This window comes from Scophthalmus maximus, chromosome 14 (genome assembly GCF_022379125.1).
Source record: "Scophthalmus maximus strain ysfricsl-2021 chromosome 14, ASM2237912v1, whole genome shotgun sequence".
NCBI classification, from domain to species: domain Eukaryota; kingdom Metazoa; phylum Chordata; class Actinopteri; order Pleuronectiformes; family Scophthalmidae; genus Scophthalmus; species Scophthalmus maximus.
Window position 1 is genome coordinate 408,634 of NC_061528.1, and position 19,101 is coordinate 427,734.

Below are 19,101 nucleotides of genomic sequence, written 5' to 3' on the forward strand. Positions count from 1 at the left end.
AAACAATCTGTGATGTGGTCAACTGCTGTCTAATGTTGAAGCTTTGACTTGGGTCTGCTTCAGATGTAAACAGTGTACATGGACGGCTCAGATAGACGTGGTCTATTCTTAGAACCCTTCTATTTCTAATAAAAAGTTAAATTATGTTTTCTACAAACCGACAACCGTGATGTTGCTGACTCCTTTCCTGGATCCAGTGCTGTTCTCCACCACCACCACGTATCTGCCACTGTGCTCGCGCTCGGCCTTCATCAGGCCCAGTGACATGGCGGTCAGCGTGTTCTTGAACATGACGTGTTTGTCGGCCTTCAGCTCCTTGTCGTCTCGGTACCACATAATGGACGGAGAAGGTTTGCCGGTGTAGCGGCCCTGCAGCAGGCAGCTCTCACCCACACGGATAATGATCTTATCACGGAAGTCCAGCTCGATGGTCGGTGGCTCTGTGAGATTGGAAATGAAGACGAGTGTATTTTTTTCATCTGTAACCACTATATAAAAAACAAACACATCCATTATTGTTCAAAGCAATTAAACTTGTATGTTGAATGGGGAGATTCAATTTAAGCTATGTAATATGTGTGGCTTGTTTCTTTCAAATTATCTATCTGTTTCTGATGCAGATTCTGAACTCAAATGTTTCAGAAGAAACAAAGCAGCAGCATTTTCAGTCTCTGAAGGTCAATTTTCAAATGCACTAAAACCAATGGCTGTCAATCAATATCAAAACGGATTGAAATATACCAGACATCTGGTCCAGTAACTGAGAGCTCACCCAGTTCATTCTTGCAGGTGATTGGTTTGGTGCAGAATGACGGTTTGCTGGGTCCAACCTCGTTGGCGGCGAGGACTCTGAACTCGTAGGTGTCGCCCTCTCTCAGGCCGTCGTACGTGTATTTTCTCTCCATCAACGTCTCTTTCGTCAGCCTGGTGAACTTGTCTTTGCCGATCATTCGCGCCTCCAGGATGTACATGGTGATCTCTGAGCCACCGTCAAACTTGGGTGCCTTCCAGGTGATGCTGATCAAGTCCTTGGTGACCTTGGTGACCTCCAGCTCCTCTGGGCGGTCTGGGACACCTGACGGACACAAGGACACGCAAAGAGAATTGTTTTTATTTCTAAGGATCCAAACTTGTTTTTTTTAAGGGATTTAATGTTATTTTCTGTTCAAATGTTATTTACTTGTCTGCAAACAGAAACTGTTGGATATATTTTTGATGTCAGACTATAATACAGACAACGATGTGAGGAAAGAGAAGATAAAAAGAAAAAAAAAAAGAAAAATTACAAAACAAAGTTCATCTATCCCAAAACTTTATGTTCTTTGACTTCAAAATTTAGACTTTTGTCAGAAATCTGACTTCTTCTCAGACGTTTGTCTCTTTAAGATTCTTAAAATAAAGTTAAAATCTTTAATTCCCCGAAAATTTGGATTTTACTAATCATCTTCAAAACTTTGACTCTTTTTATCAACAAATTTTTTTCTTTGTCCCGAAAAATTATTTTCATCTAAATTCAGACTAAGACAGTAAAACAGTGTTTTGTTTCTTCCCAGTGAACTTCGACTGTTTCTCCGTCGTATTTCGACTCTTGTCTGAGGACGACCCTGGGATTCCGACATTGATCTGGGAATCGTCTCATCTTCATATCAGTGATAGGGGAGTTTCATTTTAAGATCAGATGGTTGTTCAACTAAACTCACTGATTGGTTCCTTGATCACAATTTCGGCTGCAGTCTGCATGAAGGGTCCGATGCCGATGGCGTTTTCCGCGGCCACTCTGAAGAAATAGGCCTTTCCGTAGGTGAGGTTGTGAGCCACGGCGTTCTGCCTGCTGGCGGTGTAGGAGAGCGGCGTCCAGGCCTTTCGCTCGGCTTCGCGCTTCTCAATGATGTAGTTGCTGATGGGAGAGCCGCCGTCGTTCTCAGGGAAGAACCAGTTGAGTTTACAGGAGTCGCTGCTCAGGTTCTCGGCGGTGAATGGGATACGAACGGGCCCGGGTACATCTGAGGGACGACACCATTCGGTTTAATAAGAACAAGTGACAAGTTTTCATTTGTTTTCATGTCAACGAATGTGTTATTTCTATGAAAACAGTATCTCACCCAGAACTTCCACAGTGACGTTCTTTGTCTTCTCGCCTCCGGCGTTCTTGGCGGTCAGCGTGTAGACGCCCAGGTGTTTCCTGGTGCAGGGTTTGATGACCAGAGACGAGCTGATGGCTGTAGTCTCCACTTTAGCCTCCAAGGGCAGAGCGGCTCCGTCTCTGCTCCAGGTCACTTCTGGGCTCGGCTGCCCCGACACGTAGGCGATGATTCGGATCACCCCGCCGGCGTGGACCACCATCCTCTCCTTCACCGAGGCGTCCAGGTCGACCTCCGGAGCGACTGAGGGTAAGGGGTTAGATTCAACGTTACAGAGTTCACAGTCTGCTCATTGATGAGAGAACGTTGGTTTGGACTTTGAGACCGACTCACTGGTTCTGTCGTTGATCTCCAGCACCTCTGGGACTTCGCCTGGCTCGCCGTTACCAGCAGCATTGAAGGCGATGACCCTGAATCTGTACTGACCACCAGTCTTCAGACCGGCAATCACAAAGCGGGTGCCGCGGATTTCAGTCTCCTTCACCTGAGAAACACAACGTTTGGTTCATGTGTTGATCGTCTTCTCTCTCACAAAAACTCTCGACATGAACCCAGAATTTTTTTATTCACTCTAGTTGGATTGGAGGATTCACATGAGTCTTAGTGTTCAAACTGAAGAGATGATGAAAACAGGAGATCTGTTGATTCTACTGATATAATAATAATAATAATAATAATAATAATAATAATAATAATAATAATAATAATAATAATAATAATAATAATGATGATAATAATAAAGACTTTTATTTTGTACCTTGACCCAGGCCTCGGTGCCCTCCTCCTTGTGCTCCACCCAGTAGCCCAGGATCTTGGAGCCTCCGTCCTTCAGGGGAGGGATCCACTCCAGGTCGACAGAAGACTTTGTCCAATCAGAGACCTTGGGGGTTGGAGGAGAGGGCGGGGCTACCGGAAGGACGACAGGTGGTTAATGTGTCACTGAGTTAAAAACATGAACTTGTTTGATTTCAGAATGTGACTCTTACAGATGGGGTCTCTGGCAAAGGTGGGGTCTGTGGGGGGGCTGGCGAGTCCAGGTCCAGCTGCGTTGATGGCGGTGACTCTGAACAGGTACTGAGACCCCTCGATGAGTCCGCTCACCACGAACGACTCGCCCATGCTCATTGGACGGATGGGGTCGCGGGTGACGCGGGTCCAGCGTTTGCCTGTGGTCTCTTTACGCTCCAGCCAGTAGCCAGTGATGGGGGTCCCGCCGTCGTCCTCAGGCTCCTCCCAGTTCACCGTCATTGCGTCCATGGTTACGTTGGTGACCGTCGGCTTCTCACACTGACCAGGGATGGCTGCGGACAAGAAGTACCACAGGTTAGAGGACAGGACGTACCACAGGTTAGAGGACAGGAAGTACCACAGGTTAGATAGATAGATATTTGTCTTCTGAGGCATCCGGTGACATCAGCTGTTCTGCTTTCACATCAACCTGACAGCGTCCAACTCACCAATGCTCAAGTCAACACGTGAATGAGTGAACACTGAATCACATGCTCGACGTTAGTTCATCGACTCACTGTAGATGTTGCGGGCGACCTCAGGTGTACTGTCCAGCGGCTCTCCGACTCCGTACTTGTTCTGAGCCATGATGCGGAACACATACTCGTGTCCCTCCATCAGGTTCTCCACCGTCCAGATCCGCTCTTTGGGTTCGCTGGTGACGATCACCCAGGTGTTTCTGCTCACCACCCGCCTCCAGATCACGTAGTTTGTGAGCTTGGAGCCACCGTCGTCCTTCGGCGGCAGCCAGGAGAGCGTGATCCTCTCGGCTCCGATCTCCTCAAACTTGATGGGAGCAGAGGGAGCACCGGGTCGGCCTGGAGAACCGACGACAGGTCAGAGACCGAACTCAGTAGTATTAGTATAGTATATATTAGTATAATAATTGAGAATAAATCAGTTGATCTTGTTTTCGTACCGAGCACGTTGAGCCTCATTTCCTTCGAGGCCTTGCCGAAGCTGTTGGACGCCACCAGCGTGTAGAGGCCGGTGTCGGGACGTTTGCCCTGCTGGATGAGCAGTGTGCAGCTGTCGTCCGAAACAATCTTGTTGATGTGCTCGTCGTACTGAACCTCCATCTTGTCATCGGGCTTGAGGGACGGAGCTTTGTACCAGGTGAGCGTGGGGAACGGACAGCCTCGGACCTTGGCCACGATGCTGATGTCGCTGCCCTGCTCGGCCTCCATGAACTCCTTCAGCTCGATGGACGGAGCGCCTGAACACCAACGAGAACATCAGATCGTTTTCCTCATTTAACTCTTAACATTTGAAGCCTGGAGGTTTTAAAATAAACTGTGGGAAGAAAAGTGATGATTAATGTCCCATGATGCAACTCTCTGTAGTGCCACACTCACAGGTCTGGTCCTGGATGACGATGGGTCCGACGGTGGAAGAGGGTCGGCTTGCTCCAGCCTCGTTGTACGCCACCACCCTGAACTCGTACTCGTCTCCCTCCGTCAGATCCTCCACCTTGAAGCTGGTGGTGTCCACGTCTCGTCTGTTACACCTGCAGCGAAGAGACGGATCCAAACATCTGACTCAGAACAACACAACAACACTGTTTACTCTCAAACATCTGTTCTGACATAGCTCATGTTACAAGATGGCTCCACACATTGGGACCAGGTTCCAGACCCTGGCCTGACTCTGTGACCTGGTTCACAGCTGGTGTGAGTTACCTCCTCCACGATTCCTTCTGGGCGCTGCTGGCCTCCCAGCAGAGCAGGTCGACGCTGTAGTGGGTCACAGGTGAACCGCCGTCATTCTTTGGAGCCTTCCAGGTCAAAGTCACGGTGCCCTTCCTCACGCTCTGGATCTTCAACCTGGTCGGAGGATCGGGAGGATCTGCGGACACGTGGACAGTTTGAATCTAAACGGACTCATATCAGGACGAACCATCTGTGGTCCCCTGACTGAAGATTATCTTTCTTTATAATGTGAATGTGACGTCATAGTAAAGGGAGGAAACATACGGATGGGATCTTTGGCTTTGGTTCCTTCGCTGGTCTCTGCAAACGTGCTGAACCCGAAGCGGTTCTCAGCACGAATGCGGAACAGGTACTCCTCTCCGGCTATCAGGTCTGGAACCACGAGAGACTGAGAAGCACAAGCTGGGTTTACCTGAAACAACACGACCAGAGACCAGTGTTAGTCATCGACAGGCGTGCAGCTCGGGGGGTGTTGTACTGTCAGTGTGGAGTCGCACCTTGGTCCAGGCTTTGCCCACCACCGTCTTCTTCTCGATGAAGTAGCTCTTCACCCTGTCACCTCCGTCACACTCGGGGGCTTTCCAGGTGAGTCTGCAGGTTCCCCTCGTCACGTCGCTTACCTTCAGGTCTCTGGGGGGTCCAGGCAGGTCTATGGATCCACAACGCCAGAATTTAAGGACGAGATGACGGAATCCTTTAACCTTCTCCTGTCCTCTCTTATTACCGAGTACCAGTCTCATGAGAACGTCTTTGTACATTTGGAACACGTGACTAATACAATTTTTACGTACCGAGCACGTTGACTCTGACTTTTACGACCTTGTGACCTGCGGGACTCTCAGCGTTGATGATGTATCGGCCGCTGTGGTTCAGTTTGCTCTCTGGGATCACGACCTCCCAGGTCGTGTCAGTGGAGTGGATCTGAGGGAAGACACATGTTTATATATTCAAATCAAATTGTTTCATCTTGACAGTTGGTGAGGACTGAGTTGAGACAGATTTCAGTCTGAGATGATTCACTTGATGTTCTAACGAAGCCTAAGATGCTCATGTGCAGTTGAAACAAAGACTGATAGACGTGTCAGACCTCGGAGTCGACGGGCAACGTGTGGAGCTCGTTCTTCTTCTCCGTCTCGGCCGTTCCGTCGAAGGTCCAGGTGACTTTGGGAACGGGTCGTCCGGAGATGGTGGCGGGAATCCTGATGATTGTTCCCGCTCTGCAGTTCATCAGGTCATGAGCGCTCAGATCCAGACTCACAGTCGGTTCAACTGCAGAACAGACACACGAGAAATGTCTCGTTTTAAACCGACGTGATCTGATTTGAGTTTATTTGTGTGAACACAAAGACGACGGTTTGAGGACCACATTCACGAAAAACACAGACACATCACAAGACACAGATCTACTCCGCAGAATGAATGAGATCATCAAATGAGGATGAATAAGATGACATCATCTGCGTAGACGTATCTATATGCAGATTCAATATCAGTGCCATTAGTTCTGATCCCTGTGGGACACCTTCCAACATTACGACGCGGCTCTTACTCAGGATGTCCTGGACCAAGATGTCACCACTCTTGGCGGGTTCCGAGTTGCCGGCGGCATTCACGGCATAGATCCTGAACTTGCACTTTTTGCCCTCCTTCAGGTCGGGGACGGTGATTTCGGTGGACGGGTGCAGCTTGTCGTTGGGATTCACCCTCCTCCAATCAGGAGATCCCTCTTCGTGGACCTCGATGATGTAACCCTTGACGGGACTCCCACCGTCTCTGTCCGGTGGACTCCAACCGAGAGTGATGCTGCTCTTGGTCTTGTCTTTGACCTCAGGGGCTCCGGGTGAGCTGGGGGGGTCTGAGGGAGGAGCACAGAGAGGTCAAAAGTCAGAACAACAAAATCTTCCAAACTGTCGATCACATGATCACATTTATGAATAACATTACCCTCATGAAGGTCTGAGGACCAGATGTGCTATGTAAAGTACATATGACTGGAGACTCTTACTGCACGGGTCCATGGTGAAGCGGCACTCGGTGGACTCGCTGGGTGGTCCGATTCCTGCAGCATTGGAAGCTGCGATCCTGAACTGGTACTCGGTTCCCTCAATGAGTCTAAGCACGGTGTACTGCAGACCCTTCACCGCCGGCTTGGTGACCGGGGCTCGGTTGACGCGACCCCAGTACACGGCGCCGCGCTCCCTCTTCTCCAGCCAGTATCCCTGGATGGTGGAGCCGCCATTCTCCAGAGGAGGATCCCAGGTCAGAGTCATGGTGGTCGCTGTGGCGGCGATGATTTTGGGGTTACGCGGTGGTCCCGGCAGGCCGAAGGGATCCCTCAGCTGGACCTTCTCTGAGTCGCAGCCGTCGCTGACACCATACTTGTTCTCAGCTTTGATCCTGAACTGGTATGCACCGTTCATGTCCAGCTTGTAGACCTGATGGAGCAGAACACGAGGATTATTGGTTTTTAATTCCATACTGAAAACTACTTTACAGGAAACTCCTGGGAAAATGAATGAGATAAAGTATGAACACAGATCACATGAGATCAATGTTAATCTGTAGAATCTGAACAATCTGAATTCTTTAACGTTGTCTTTGTGTTTTGCATTTTAAATGAATTCTCATGTTTCCAGTTGGGTTGACAGTTGAACTCAGAGTCTGGACGAGTCACATTGTGCAAATGAACCAATCGCAGCACAGCTTCTTCATGACCTTGACTCACCCCGTATCTCCTGTCGATCAGGTGGATGGTGAGAACTTCAAAGTCAGATTTCTTCTTGCTGGCGTCTCGGCGCTCCAGGATGTAGTTGGTGATCTCGCTGCCACCGTTGTCCTCGGGTGCGTCCCAGGTCAGGTAGCACGAGTCCGCCTTGATATCTGCGACAACGATGTTCCTCGGAGGAAGAGGACGGTCTGAAAATTGTAGGTTTGGATTATTATTCATTATGTTTCAGACATTTTATGTTTCATTTGACTGAGCAACGGAGAAAAGAAACCTTGACAAGGAAACTGTTCTTACCAAGGATCTCAACACTGACGACATGCTGAGCTTTGCCAAAGCAGTTTTCAGCCACCAGCTTGTAGTTGCCCTTGTCTTGCCTGATGGTTTCTGGGATTGCGATCTTTGTCGTCAGAGACGTCCGGTTAACCTGAAAATTAAAAGCGTTTAGTTCGTCGTCTGCTTCTCGAACAGACCCGATGTTCTCACTATTCCTTGAGCCAAAAGTAAAGTCTGTCTCATGGACGGCACAACATTCTATAGATCAGTAGAAGCAACATAACAGACAGAGAGTTTTAGGTTTGTCCTTTTTAAAGTTTGGTTCAGTTCATGATCTGACGAATCACTTCTCACCTCCTCAGTCTCCATCGTCATTTTCTCTCCATCAGGCTTCTCGATCACCACGTCGTCCTTCATCCATTGGACGGTCGGCAGAGGAAGTCCCTTCACCTCCGCTGGGATGTCAATGGCCGAGCCTTTCTTCACGATGATGGTGTTCCTCTTGAAGAACTTCAGGATTGTGATAACAGGAGCAACTGTGGAAAACAAGCGTTTGTTACTCAGACTCACAGAAGTTCAACCAGACATGTTTCACTTTAACATCAAGGTCTGAAGAGCGAGTTTCATACTCTCGTCGTCCTGAATCTTGGCCGTGATTGGCTTGGATGGATCTCCGTCCCCAACCTCGTTCACAGCTTTGACACGGAACTGGTAATCCTGGTTCTCCGAGAGGTTCTCGATGGTTCCGCAGCACTCGGTGAAGATCTTGCGGTTGGCCACTTCGAACTCGGTTCCGTCGGACCTCATCTTCTCCACGTAGTACCCTCTGATGGGGCTGCCGCCGTCGGTGCGTGGCGGCTGCCAGGCCAGCGTGATGCCGGTCTTACATCTGTCAGTGTAGTGCAACTTCACGGGTTCAGACGGAGTACCTGGGACATCGTCAGGGGGTTTGGTCAAAACTGGACAATTCTTTTAGCAACATTACCTAGAATCTCGGCAACATGACATATGTTGGAGGGTTTACCTTTAGCATCCTCGGCCAGGATCGGTCCCAGGTCAGCTGGAGCTCCGTCACCGTATTTGTTCCTCGCGATGACCCTGAAGTCGTATTCCTCTCCGGCAAGCAGGCCCTGGACGTCACACTTACAGGACGCCGTCTCGATGGGCTGGCGGAAAAGTTTCATCTTGGTATCTTTCCTCAGCACCTCGTAGCCAAAGATGTCGCTGCCGCCGTTGTCTAAGGGGTCGGACCAGGTGAGGATGATGTTCTTTTTGGTTACCAGGACTGTCTTCAGGTCAACCACCGGTCCAGGGACGTCTACACAAACACAAACAAGAGTTTCTTTAAGTTCCTCTAATATGGTGAAGATTCACCTGGTTCATCTTGTTTAAACCAGTATCATCTGTTTGTTAACTACAACCTCTCATGACAATAACCACAGCCCAGTTTTCCCAACATTTTTATTCCGTGAGTTTGCTCCAGTCGACCTTCAGTTGGTTCTTAAGTTTCTAAAACTAATATCAGAAAAGTTTTATCCAGAAAACACGGTCGTATGAATGGATGCTGGGATGTATTTCTGTAACACTGACCCATGACGTCCACTCTGGTCTCAGCGATCTTGGTCCCGCTGCTGTTGGTGCCAGAGATCTGGTACTTCCCGTGATCCGCCCTGATGGCCTTCTTGATGAACAGAGTGCTGTTCTTGCCCTCCGTCTCCACGATTATTCTCTCTTTGTCGACTTCGGCCTCATCCTTGGCCCACTTGATCTCTGGCTGGGGTCGGCCCGTCACTATGGCAGGAAGCTTTAGAGGCTCACCAGCCTTGATGAAGACGCCGTTCTTCACGGAGTCGTCAAAGTCCACAGCGGGAGGTTCTGAACAGAAAAGACAGCGAGAACTGAAATACACTTCAACACCCAAGACAATTCCACGTGCACTGAACGCATCATCTCGTGGTCCACATTTCCAGCTCGGTCCGGTTCTCACCTTCAGGGTCTTTGACAGTGACGGGTTCGGTAACTCCAGGAGCACCGGGACCGGCGTCGTTGACGGCAACGACTCTGATGTAATAATCTGCTCCCTCCGTCAGGCCCGTCACAGTGTACGTCAGATCTTTACACCTGTACTCTGTGCTCCGGGTCCAGTCCTTCTCTCCGGCCAGAACCTGTGACCCAGAGAGGTTAGTGTCGCGGGTTGAGGTCAACAACTAAAGTCAAAGTCAAAGTGAACTTTATTGTTAATCAAAACAATGCAACAGTCTTCACACAGAGGATTCAAATTGCGTTTCCCCATACTCCAAATGTGCAGTTATATATAACAAACAACATATAACAACAACAACATATAAAAATTCTCTTTTGCTCATTGTCAGATGACAGAGAAAAACAGATGCAGATGATCTAGTGATTCAAAATGTAATGTTCTGTACCTTCTCAACGTGGTATCCCAGGATGTCTCCTCCACCGTTGTACAGTGGGGGCTTCCAGGCCACAATGACAGAGTCCTTCCCAGTGTCCACGATCCTTGGACTGGGGGGGCCAGGGGGCACTGAGGGGGAGCAGAGACAAAATTAACTCTGTAATGTCACATGATAAAAAAAGTTTGCGTTTAGCTGCATCTATTCTCGCTTCTTCCTTCCAGAACTCGTCATCTGATGAAAACTTACGGATGGCGTCCATGGTGAGCGTGCGCTCGGAGGGCTCGCTGAAGGGTCCGGGTCCGGCCAGGTTCTCAGCGCACACCCTGAAGATGTAGGTGAGCCCCTCCATCAGGCCGCTGACCTTCACCTCCAGGGAGTTGAGGAGCACTCGGTTCACTCGGGTCCAGTGTTTGCTGTTCACCTCCTTCCTCTCGATCCAGTAGCCCAGGATCGGGCTGCCGTTGTCCTTTGGCTCGTGCCAGGAGATCCGGGCGGTGCTCGCCGTTACCTCGTGGACTCTGGGGGTGTTGGGAGCGTCGGGAGGATCTGAGGGGGGAGAACAAAACACACTTCATACATGAACAGAACGGGGGGAAGGGATTTGACATTCATTATCTCTTACAGGTGGGGCCAAAGTGAAAAGAAAATCCATTCAACCATCATCTAAACCGCTTTATCCGCTAATATGTGTTATTATATATATGTTATTTTTCTTTAATTACTTCAAGTGAAAAAAAAAATTGGTTAATTTACGAATAAATGTTCACATTCAGAATTATATGTGGAACTTTAAATAGTCAAAAATGTGCAAATTCAAATATGAATTAAAGTAATTTCTGATAGCTACTGTAATCAAATAGGGTGATGAAAAACATAATTTACTTTAGTGGGTTTTGGACATTTTAGACAATCTCCTTTTTCTTGTGATAGTTACAAATTGGATTAAACTTTTTTTAAATATACAAATTATCTGTGTGTATACGTGGATAAAAAAAAATCTGTTTTAGGATTGTTATCGTATTTATTTTATGTGGTCTTATGTACCTGAGCTTCCTCAGCTGATATGAACTTCCCATTTATTGATTTTTTGATGCCTTTACTTACTGAACTGGTTCTTGGCGACCAGTGGCTCGGAGACGCACGGCGGCCCGCAGCCGAACTTGTTCTCGGCAGTGACTCTGAAGATGTACTCCTTCCCCTCGATGAGTTTGGTGATGGGGCAGGTGGTGCCCTTCAGGGTGGAGGTGACGGTGATCCAGTCGACCCCGTCGTTCTTGTTGTCCTTCTTCTCCAGGATGTAGTTCAGGATCTCACTGCCGCCGTCGTCCTCCGGAGCCTCCCAGTTACAGATGACTGACGTGTTTCTGATGTCGTCGAAAGTGAAGTTGATCGGAACTCCGGGTTTGTCTGCGTCAGGGCAACAACAGTAAAGTTAGTTGATTGAAACTGAGGAGCTCATATGAGCTGCAGGTTCATTTCTCAGGGTAGAAACTCAAGACGAGTTATAAGCTTGTGTCTCACCAAGGACGTTGACGAAGCAGGAAGCCGTGGCGACGCCGTGAGTGTTCTCCACCTTGATAGTGAAGTTTCCGTGGTCGACTCTGATTGCCTCGCGGATCATCAGCGCAGACTGTCCCTTCTTGGTCTGATCCAGACCCAGACGCTCACGCATCGGAGTCACAAAGACCTCCTCCGCTTCTGGAACCTGAAAGGACCAAAGTCAAAATGAGAACATGTAGGAACACATCAGGACTCTCAGACACCTCTGTGAGGTCTCAGACCTTGGACTTGGTCTTCTTCTTCTTGACCAAAGGAACAATCTTCTTGGTCGGCTCTTTGGTGATGTCCTCGTCGTTCCTCAGCCAGGTGACTTTGGGGTATGGGGACCCAGAGATGTAGGCGTCAATACGAATCTCCTCACCCTTCTTAATGCACAGACCGGACTGCACATGGGTATGGAGCGTGACTTTGGGTTTATCTGAAAATGGAAGAGAGTTTTGAAATTCAGCAAGTTAGCATTCAATGTTTGAAGCTAAATACACTTAGTTAGTGAATGATCTTGAAGCAGTTTTTCGTACCGACGGGGTCGGCGGCCTTGACGAGCTGCGTGCTGCGTGAGGGCTCGCTGACTCCAGCAGCGTTCTCAGCTCGGACCCTGAACTGATACTCCACGTCCTCCTTCAGGCCCATCACCACGTGGGACAGACCAGGAACCAAGCTCGGTGTGACCCTCTCGTAGCGGTCACCGTCCTTCTCGATCTTCTCCACGATGTAGCCCTGGATGGGGCAGCCACCGTCGTAGTCTGGAGCCTTCCATGTTACTGTGATGGACTTGGATGTTGGGTCTTGAGCTTCCACCTGGAGGGGGGGGTCTGGTTTCTCTGTTGAATCGAAAGGGGCCACAGACAGTAAATATCTGAACCACCAGGTTTACTACAATCCTAGATTATATATAAGTGCAGTCGTTTTGGTTGATCTGATCTCATGACTAACTGATAAATATTTAAAGTATTGAATTGATTTGGAAATAAGACAATGGATAACTTACAGAGCGTGAACAGTGTGAGGCTAATATCAGGATGCTAACAAGCTCATGATGTCAGTAGAGATCAAGCCTGTGACTTACGTTTGATTTCCTCAGTGCGGACCGGGTTGCGTAGCTCCAGATATTCTCCAGCTCCGACCTTGTTGACGGCCTTCACCCTGAAGTAGTACTCACAGTTGATGAACAGGTCTTTGACAGTGGAAGTCAGGACATTCTCCCCGGACATTACAGGCATGTATGTCTTCTTGGAGACCTCGCGGCGCTCCAGAGTGTAGCTGACGATGGGGGTGTTGCCGTCATCCTCAGGGGCTTCCCAACTGATCTTGCAGGAGTTCTTAGTGACGTCGCTGGAGGTGATGTCTTTACACTGACCAGGGAGTCCTGCAGGGTTCAGAGAGGAACAACAATATGTTAGAGGAAGGCTGCTGCTACAGTGAGAGTTTCAGAAATACTAATGTCACGAATTCTCCAAAAACTGATCTGAAACCAAACGAGATTGTGGGAAACTAACGTTTGGACTTCTTAACTACACACGTACAAAACATGTGAACAAAGCACAATGTCATAGTTCCAGGGAACTTGTACATGGAGGACATCCTACCGATGACTTTGACGTTGACGGTTCCGGTGGCGGCTCCCAGGCTGTTCTCCAGGGTGATGGTGTATGTGCTGGCATCAGCACGTGTGCACTTGAGTAGCTCCAGGTGAGCGCTGTTCATCTCCACGGTCATGGAGAGTCGGTCGTCGGCCTTACACTCCACCGTGTCCTTCTGCCACACCATTTTGGGCGTTGGGATCGCCCTGTAGGGGATGTTCAGGTGCAGCTTCTCGCCCTCCACCACAACCACGTCCTGTGCCTCCAAATCCATAATGGGAGCACCTTGGGGAGAGGACAGGATTGTTATTTAGGGTTAATGTTCAGATTTTCAATTGGGTCATTTCAATGAACAGAGAAGTGCGGTTGCTTACAGTCTGGATCTTTGGTGAAGACCTTGTCAGAGATTTCGGATGGATCGCTGACGCCAATGGAGTTGATGGCACGAACTCGGATGACGTACTTCTTCTCTGGTTTGATTCCATCGTCGATCCTGAAGTTGAGCTCTTTGATGGGTCTGTTGTTGACCCGGAGCCATTTCAGTTCCGGACGGGCCTCTGCCACCTCCACGTGGTAACCGGTGATCGGGCAGCCGCCGTCCTTCACTGGAGGCTTCCAGGAAACGTTGATGTGCACCCTGCTGGCGTCGGGCACAGTCACCTCGAGAGGAGGAGATGGAGCACCTGGAGAGAGGAAAACATCGGTTCACACATCTGGAATGTGTCTACTGCCATATACTGATACCGTTGGAGAAACATTGCATTTCCTGCAGATATCCGAGTCTCTTACTGGTTGGATCCTCGATCGTTAGGACCATGGTGGGTTCGCTCGGATCTCCAACTCCGGCCTCGTTCTCAGCTCTGACCTGGAACTGAACCTCTGACCCTTCGTCCACATCCGTCACCTTGAACTGTGTCTGTTTGTCTGGAGTCTTGCAGCATTTCAACCAACGAGTTCCCACCTTCTCTTTCTTCTCAATCACGTACCTGGAAAGCAAAGGACGAACTTGTTAAATAGTTTTACTATAAAAGCAAATAAGAACTGTTTATAGATATTTTTTAAAAGGAGTAGTTTCACAGCGAGACAAGAGAATATGCTTCGTTCAATATGATCTCATCTCAGTTTCTACAATAAGCTCCTTGTCTCACAATGATCTACACAGTGGTTTCACAACAGTCTGTTGTCTTACTTGGTTATGGGTCTTCCACCATTGCTCTTGGGAGCTTCCCATTTCAGCTCCACATGTCTCTTGGAGACCTCCACCACTGTCAGGGCATAAGGAGGTCCAGGAGTGGCTGCAGAGAACATGACAAACATTAACATGCATCTTACACAGGTTGACTTCATTATTGATCTCTGTATTTGGATCAGGATTATCAACATTAACATTCACAAAGGTTTGATGAATAATCAATGAGCTGTCACTGTCAACAAACACATCAGCTCTAAACTTTTTATGAACACTGAACTGAACACTGAAACACAACACTGAGTAAATCTTCAGATATAAAAACATTGACACATAACTGTACGTACTGAAGGTGTCCTTGGCGAGCACAGCATCCTCCATTTCACAGAATTCACTTGTCCCGACGGCGTTCTCAGCAGCAACGCGGAACACATACAGCGAGCCCTCGTTGAGAGGAGTCACGGTGTACTTGAGCTCCTTGACCGTGGTGTCGACCGCCTGCCAGGCCTTCCGCCTTACATCCCTCTTCTCAACCACGTAGTTTGTGATGGGGGAGCCTCCGTCGCTGCTGGGCGCCTGCCACTTCAGGTCAGCGCTGACCTTGGTGATGTTGGTCACCTCCAGCCACTGAGGAGCTGACGGAGGGTCTGTAGAACAGAAGACAAGAAGTATTGGCTCTTCAACTCTTATTGACCATGAGCAATCCTACAACCTTCAACCTTTACACATTGTAAATCCAGAGGTTCTTTACAGTCTTAGCTATGTGGTGCCCTCTAGTGGAATTATGCTCACAATGCATCTGGTTGTCTACATGAACACTAAGAGGTAAGTACATGTCCGGCCTAAGCTGAACTTACAGAGTCTCTCCTTGCAGACCACGGGGTCACTGGGCTCGCTCGGTTCGCTCTCGCCGGCCTTGTTGACGGCCTTGACTCTGAAAGAGTACTCCTGTTTCTCCATCAGACCCTGCAACTGGTGCTCGGTCTGAGGAACGTCTTCTGCGATCTGGATCCATTCCTCACTTCCAGTCTTCTGGAACTCAATGATGTAGCCTTCGATCTTAGCGCCCCCGTCGTGCTCCGGTCGGGTCCACGCCAGCAGGGCAGTGGTCTTGCCAATTTCCCTGATGAAAGGTTTGCCAGGAGCCCATGGTGGATCTGAAGAAGAGTGTGATGTTATTATAATAATTCCAAGTTCTTTTACTCGATCCAATTAACTCCCAATCGGGACATGTGACGTACCAATGGGGTCTTTGATGAGGACAGGATCGGTCTCGACACTCGGTTTTCCAGGTCCAGCCAGATTCTCAGCCAGAACACGGAAGCGGTACTTCTTCTTGGTGGCGAGTCCCTTCACCCTGCAGCCCCCAACAAAGAAAGTCAGAAAGAATATTCAACACTGTCTTCAAAATTTCTTAATCTTGACACTTGTGATAAAAATTTACCTAAATGTCGTGTCCTTGATGGGCAGTTTGTTGCATCTGATCCACTTGTCGTTCTCTTGATCGAACTTCTCAATCCAGTACCCAGTGATTGGACTGCCGCCGTCCTCGTCTGGCTCGAACCAGGTCAGAGTCACAGCGTCCTTGGTGACGTCAGAGGGAGTGACTCTGGTCGGAGCACCGGGAGGATCTGAACCAGAGGGAAAATAATAACATCTGTCATTGGATATTCACATTTCAATGTGGTTTTTGATAGATTGTTAGATCAAAGCATAAAACTACTCACCAAAGGAATACTTTGCAATGATCGGTACGTGCTCTGCAGGTGCACCGATTCCATACTGGTTCTCAGCACTGACCCTGAAGACGTACTCCTTCATCGCGGTGAGCTTGCAGGCATTGAAGGTGGTGTATTTCACCGTTGCCGACAGTTTGACCCACTCCTCTTTATCTGTCAGACGACTCTCTACGATGTAGTTGGTGATGGCTGAGCCGCCATCATCTCTGGGAGGGTTCCAGGCCATGACGCAGGATTCGTTGGTGATCTCAGAGATATCGAAGGCAGCCGGAGGTCCAGGTTTATCTGGAGAGAAATGGACACAATGTGAACATGACTCAAAACACGCAGCTTGATAAAATTAGAAGCTTTGAGACACCAGTTAAAACAACCTGGACACTGAGCTTAATGTAACTAATTATGATTGTCTAGTGTTTATGGTTTGTTTGACTCTACATCCAACAACAACATGTGTTAAACTGATGAGAGGAATTCTCCCTTGATATGATTTCAGATGGCTCCAGTAACAGGCTGACAGGCTACAGGCTAACATGCTTACAGCTAGCTAAAACTTGAAGGCAACAACTGGTCCTAGTCCAAGTCCTATACTAGTTAGTATTTCCCTTCTCGACGCAAGATAACATCCAGGTCACATGATAAATATGAATTTTGACCGTACCCAGGATGTTCACGTCGATGGTGGCGGTGGCGCGTCCACAGGTGTTGACTGCCTCGATGATGTAGGTGGCAGTGTCTCCTCTGGTGGTGTCGGCGATGGAGAGCTTGGAGTGTCCCGGCTGGGTGTCGATGGTGATGCGGTTGTCGGCCCGCAGGACCAGGTCGGCCTTGGTCCACTTAATGCGGGGATCGGGCTTTCCTTTGACATCTGCAGGAAGCTCGATCTTGGTCCCGGCCCTGGCGGTCAGACCGGCCAGCAACTTCACGTCCAGCTGGATCTCTGGCGGTTCTGTAGGAATTATAAAGGATTCAGTTATTTCTACTTACAATCTAATGATTTTTTGTCCCCATCAAATAATTCATAATCCTTATGCCATTACTCCGATCCAGTTCGATAACATCAGTGAATCAGTATGAAGAAGCCAAAGGTTCTCTTAGTACAAATGTGTAGAAAAAGAACAATGCTCCTCCCGTCCAGCAGCATCAGGTCTGGATGTGTGAGGACCCGTTTACCTTTAGCGTCCACAGCCTGGATCTCGTCAGTGGCCCTGCAGGGTCGACTGGCTCCCAGCTTGTTGAAAGCTCTGATTCTGTAGGCGTACCACTGACCCTCGATCAGGCCGGTCACCTGGAACCTGAGGGCACCAAACAGACATTATAAACAGCTGTCCCAAAATAAAGGACACTGTTAACCAGGGAGACACTCAGCATTTGCAGAAATCACTAGAGTTCACTTTGATAAACAGTGTTCAGAGACAAACTGTGGAGACATACTTGAGTTCGGGGATGGGCTCGCCGCAGGGTTCCCACTTGTCGGTGCCACGCTGACACTTGTCCACCACGTAGCCTTTGATGTGGGCACCGCCGTCGTACTTTGGAGGCTCCCAGGACAGGAAGATGGTCTTGGCTGTCTTGTCGCGCCACTTCAGGTTCTCGGGAGGATCAGGTACAGCTGTGAAAAAATAACCATAACGTTCAGTGAGATTCTGGATATTTGTAAAATATCAGATCAATATATATCAGGTGAAGGCTTTATCCACGAAAACTTTAACTCTAACGCAGACGCCTGAAGACTCACTGGCAGGTGAGGAGACGTTAACGGGCTCGTCGATGTACGCCGGCTCTCCAGGGCCACACTTGTTGCAGGCGATGACACTGAACAGATATTCCTTCCCTTCGATCACGTCTGTCACAGTGTGTTCCAGGTCCAGGACGCCACCAGCCACCTGGAAACAACAACAACAACACGGTCAGGAGACGCTGCAAAGACCTTGAACGTGGCCTCGTCCAGGTCTTTGTCTGTCTGTCTGTCTGTCTGTCTGTCTCTCTGTCTCTCTGTGTCTGTCTGTCTGTCTGTCTGTCTGTCTCTCTCTGTGTCTGTCTGTCTCTCTGTCTCTGGTGAATCTTAATAAACACTGTTTTTAAAAATCAAATCTCTGTGTCTGTCTGTCTGTCCGTCTGTCTCTCTCTGTGTCTGTCTGTCTGTCTGTCTGCCTGTCCGTCTGTCTGTCTTGTTGTCTGTCCGTCTGTCTGTCTCGTTGTCTGTCCGTCTGTCTGTCTCTCTGTGTCTGTCTGTCTGTCTCTCTCTGTCTGTCTCTCTGTGTCTGTCTCTCTCTGTCCCTCTCTTTGTGTGTCTGTCTGTCTGTCTGTCCGTCTGTCTGTCTCGTTGTCTGTCCGTCTGTCTGTCTCTCTGTGTCTGTCTCTCTCTGTCTGTCTGTCTGTCTTTGTCTGTCTCTCTCTGTCTGTCTGTGTGTCTGTCTGTCTCTCTGTCTGTCTCTCTGTCTGTGTGTCTGTCTGTCTGTCTGTCTATCTGTCTCTCTGACGAACCTTGGCCCAGGTCTTGCGGGACACTTCTCTCTTCTCGATCTGATAGTGGCTGACCGGACTTCCTCCGTCGTGCTCCGGCACCTCCCACATCAGGTGGACATGCTGTCGGGTCACCTCGGCCACCTTGAAGTCCTTGGGAGCACTGGGGCATGCTGGGAAAAAATGGTGAAGAAGAAGTTAAAAATTTTGTTCACCAAAAGTCAAAACAAACAAAAAAAGACTTTATTTCATATTGTATCATTTCTTCTTGCTGCTCAGGCTGGTGGTTGG

General features: G+C 48.9%; 1 protein-coding gene across 12 annotated transcripts in view; it reads right to left on the minus strand.

The window, feature by feature from the left end:
- The window catches only part of ttn.1 (titin, tandem duplicate 1), a 161,136-nt gene that overhangs the window by 63,328 nt on the left and 78,707 nt on the right, over positions 1–19,101 (minus strand). For all 12 annotated transcript variants that reach the window (XM_047337053.1, XM_047337052.1, XM_047337051.1 and 9 more), the window contains 45 exons: positions 18,832–18,983; positions 18,083–18,230; positions 17,779–17,956; positions 17,518–17,639; positions 17,006–17,293; positions 16,336–16,632; positions 16,053–16,239; positions 15,850–15,965; positions 15,466–15,765; positions 14,956–15,255; positions 14,609–14,714; positions 14,209–14,405; positions 13,794–14,102; positions 13,426–13,704; positions 12,906–13,205; positions 12,358–12,660; positions 12,061–12,257; positions 11,801–11,984; positions 11,384–11,686; positions 10,526–10,825; positions 10,289–10,407; positions 9,847–10,024; positions 9,450–9,734; positions 8,884–9,177; positions 8,489–8,788; positions 8,214–8,395; positions 7,881–8,010; positions 7,584–7,774; positions 6,864–7,293; positions 6,408–6,713; positions 5,946–6,127; positions 5,650–5,779; positions 5,356–5,507; positions 5,123–5,270; positions 4,829–4,994; positions 4,505–4,656; positions 4,069–4,365; positions 3,668–3,967; positions 3,128–3,442; positions 2,899–3,047; positions 2,475–2,625; positions 2,103–2,384; positions 1,701–2,003; positions 773–1,075; positions 159–440 (listed from right to left, as the gene is read on the minus strand). In XM_047337053.1, the coding sequence (XP_047193009.1) occupies positions 159–440; positions 773–1,075; positions 1,701–2,003; positions 2,103–2,384; positions 2,475–2,625; positions 2,899–3,047; positions 3,128–3,442; positions 3,668–3,967; positions 4,069–4,365; positions 4,505–4,656; positions 4,829–4,994; positions 5,123–5,270; positions 5,356–5,507; positions 5,650–5,779; positions 5,946–6,127; positions 6,408–6,713; positions 6,864–7,293; positions 7,584–7,774; positions 7,881–8,010; positions 8,214–8,395; positions 8,489–8,788; positions 8,884–9,177; positions 9,450–9,734; positions 9,847–10,024; positions 10,289–10,407; positions 10,526–10,825; positions 11,384–11,686; positions 11,801–11,984; positions 12,061–12,257; positions 12,358–12,660; positions 12,906–13,205; positions 13,426–13,704; positions 13,794–14,102; positions 14,209–14,405; positions 14,609–14,714; positions 14,956–15,255; positions 15,466–15,765; positions 15,850–15,965; positions 16,053–16,239; positions 16,336–16,632; positions 17,006–17,293; positions 17,518–17,639; positions 17,779–17,956; positions 18,083–18,230; positions 18,832–18,983 (10,293 nt within the window). The remainder of the gene's footprint in view (positions 1–158; positions 441–772; positions 1,076–1,700; positions 2,004–2,102; positions 2,385–2,474; positions 2,626–2,898; positions 3,048–3,127; positions 3,443–3,667; positions 3,968–4,068; positions 4,366–4,504; positions 4,657–4,828; positions 4,995–5,122; positions 5,271–5,355; positions 5,508–5,649; positions 5,780–5,945; positions 6,128–6,407; positions 6,714–6,863; positions 7,294–7,583; positions 7,775–7,880; positions 8,011–8,213; positions 8,396–8,488; positions 8,789–8,883; positions 9,178–9,449; positions 9,735–9,846; positions 10,025–10,288; positions 10,408–10,525; positions 10,826–11,383; positions 11,687–11,800; positions 11,985–12,060; positions 12,258–12,357; positions 12,661–12,905; positions 13,206–13,425; positions 13,705–13,793; positions 14,103–14,208; positions 14,406–14,608; positions 14,715–14,955; positions 15,256–15,465; positions 15,766–15,849; positions 15,966–16,052; positions 16,240–16,335; positions 16,633–17,005; positions 17,294–17,517; positions 17,640–17,778; positions 17,957–18,082; positions 18,231–18,831; positions 18,984–19,101) is intronic.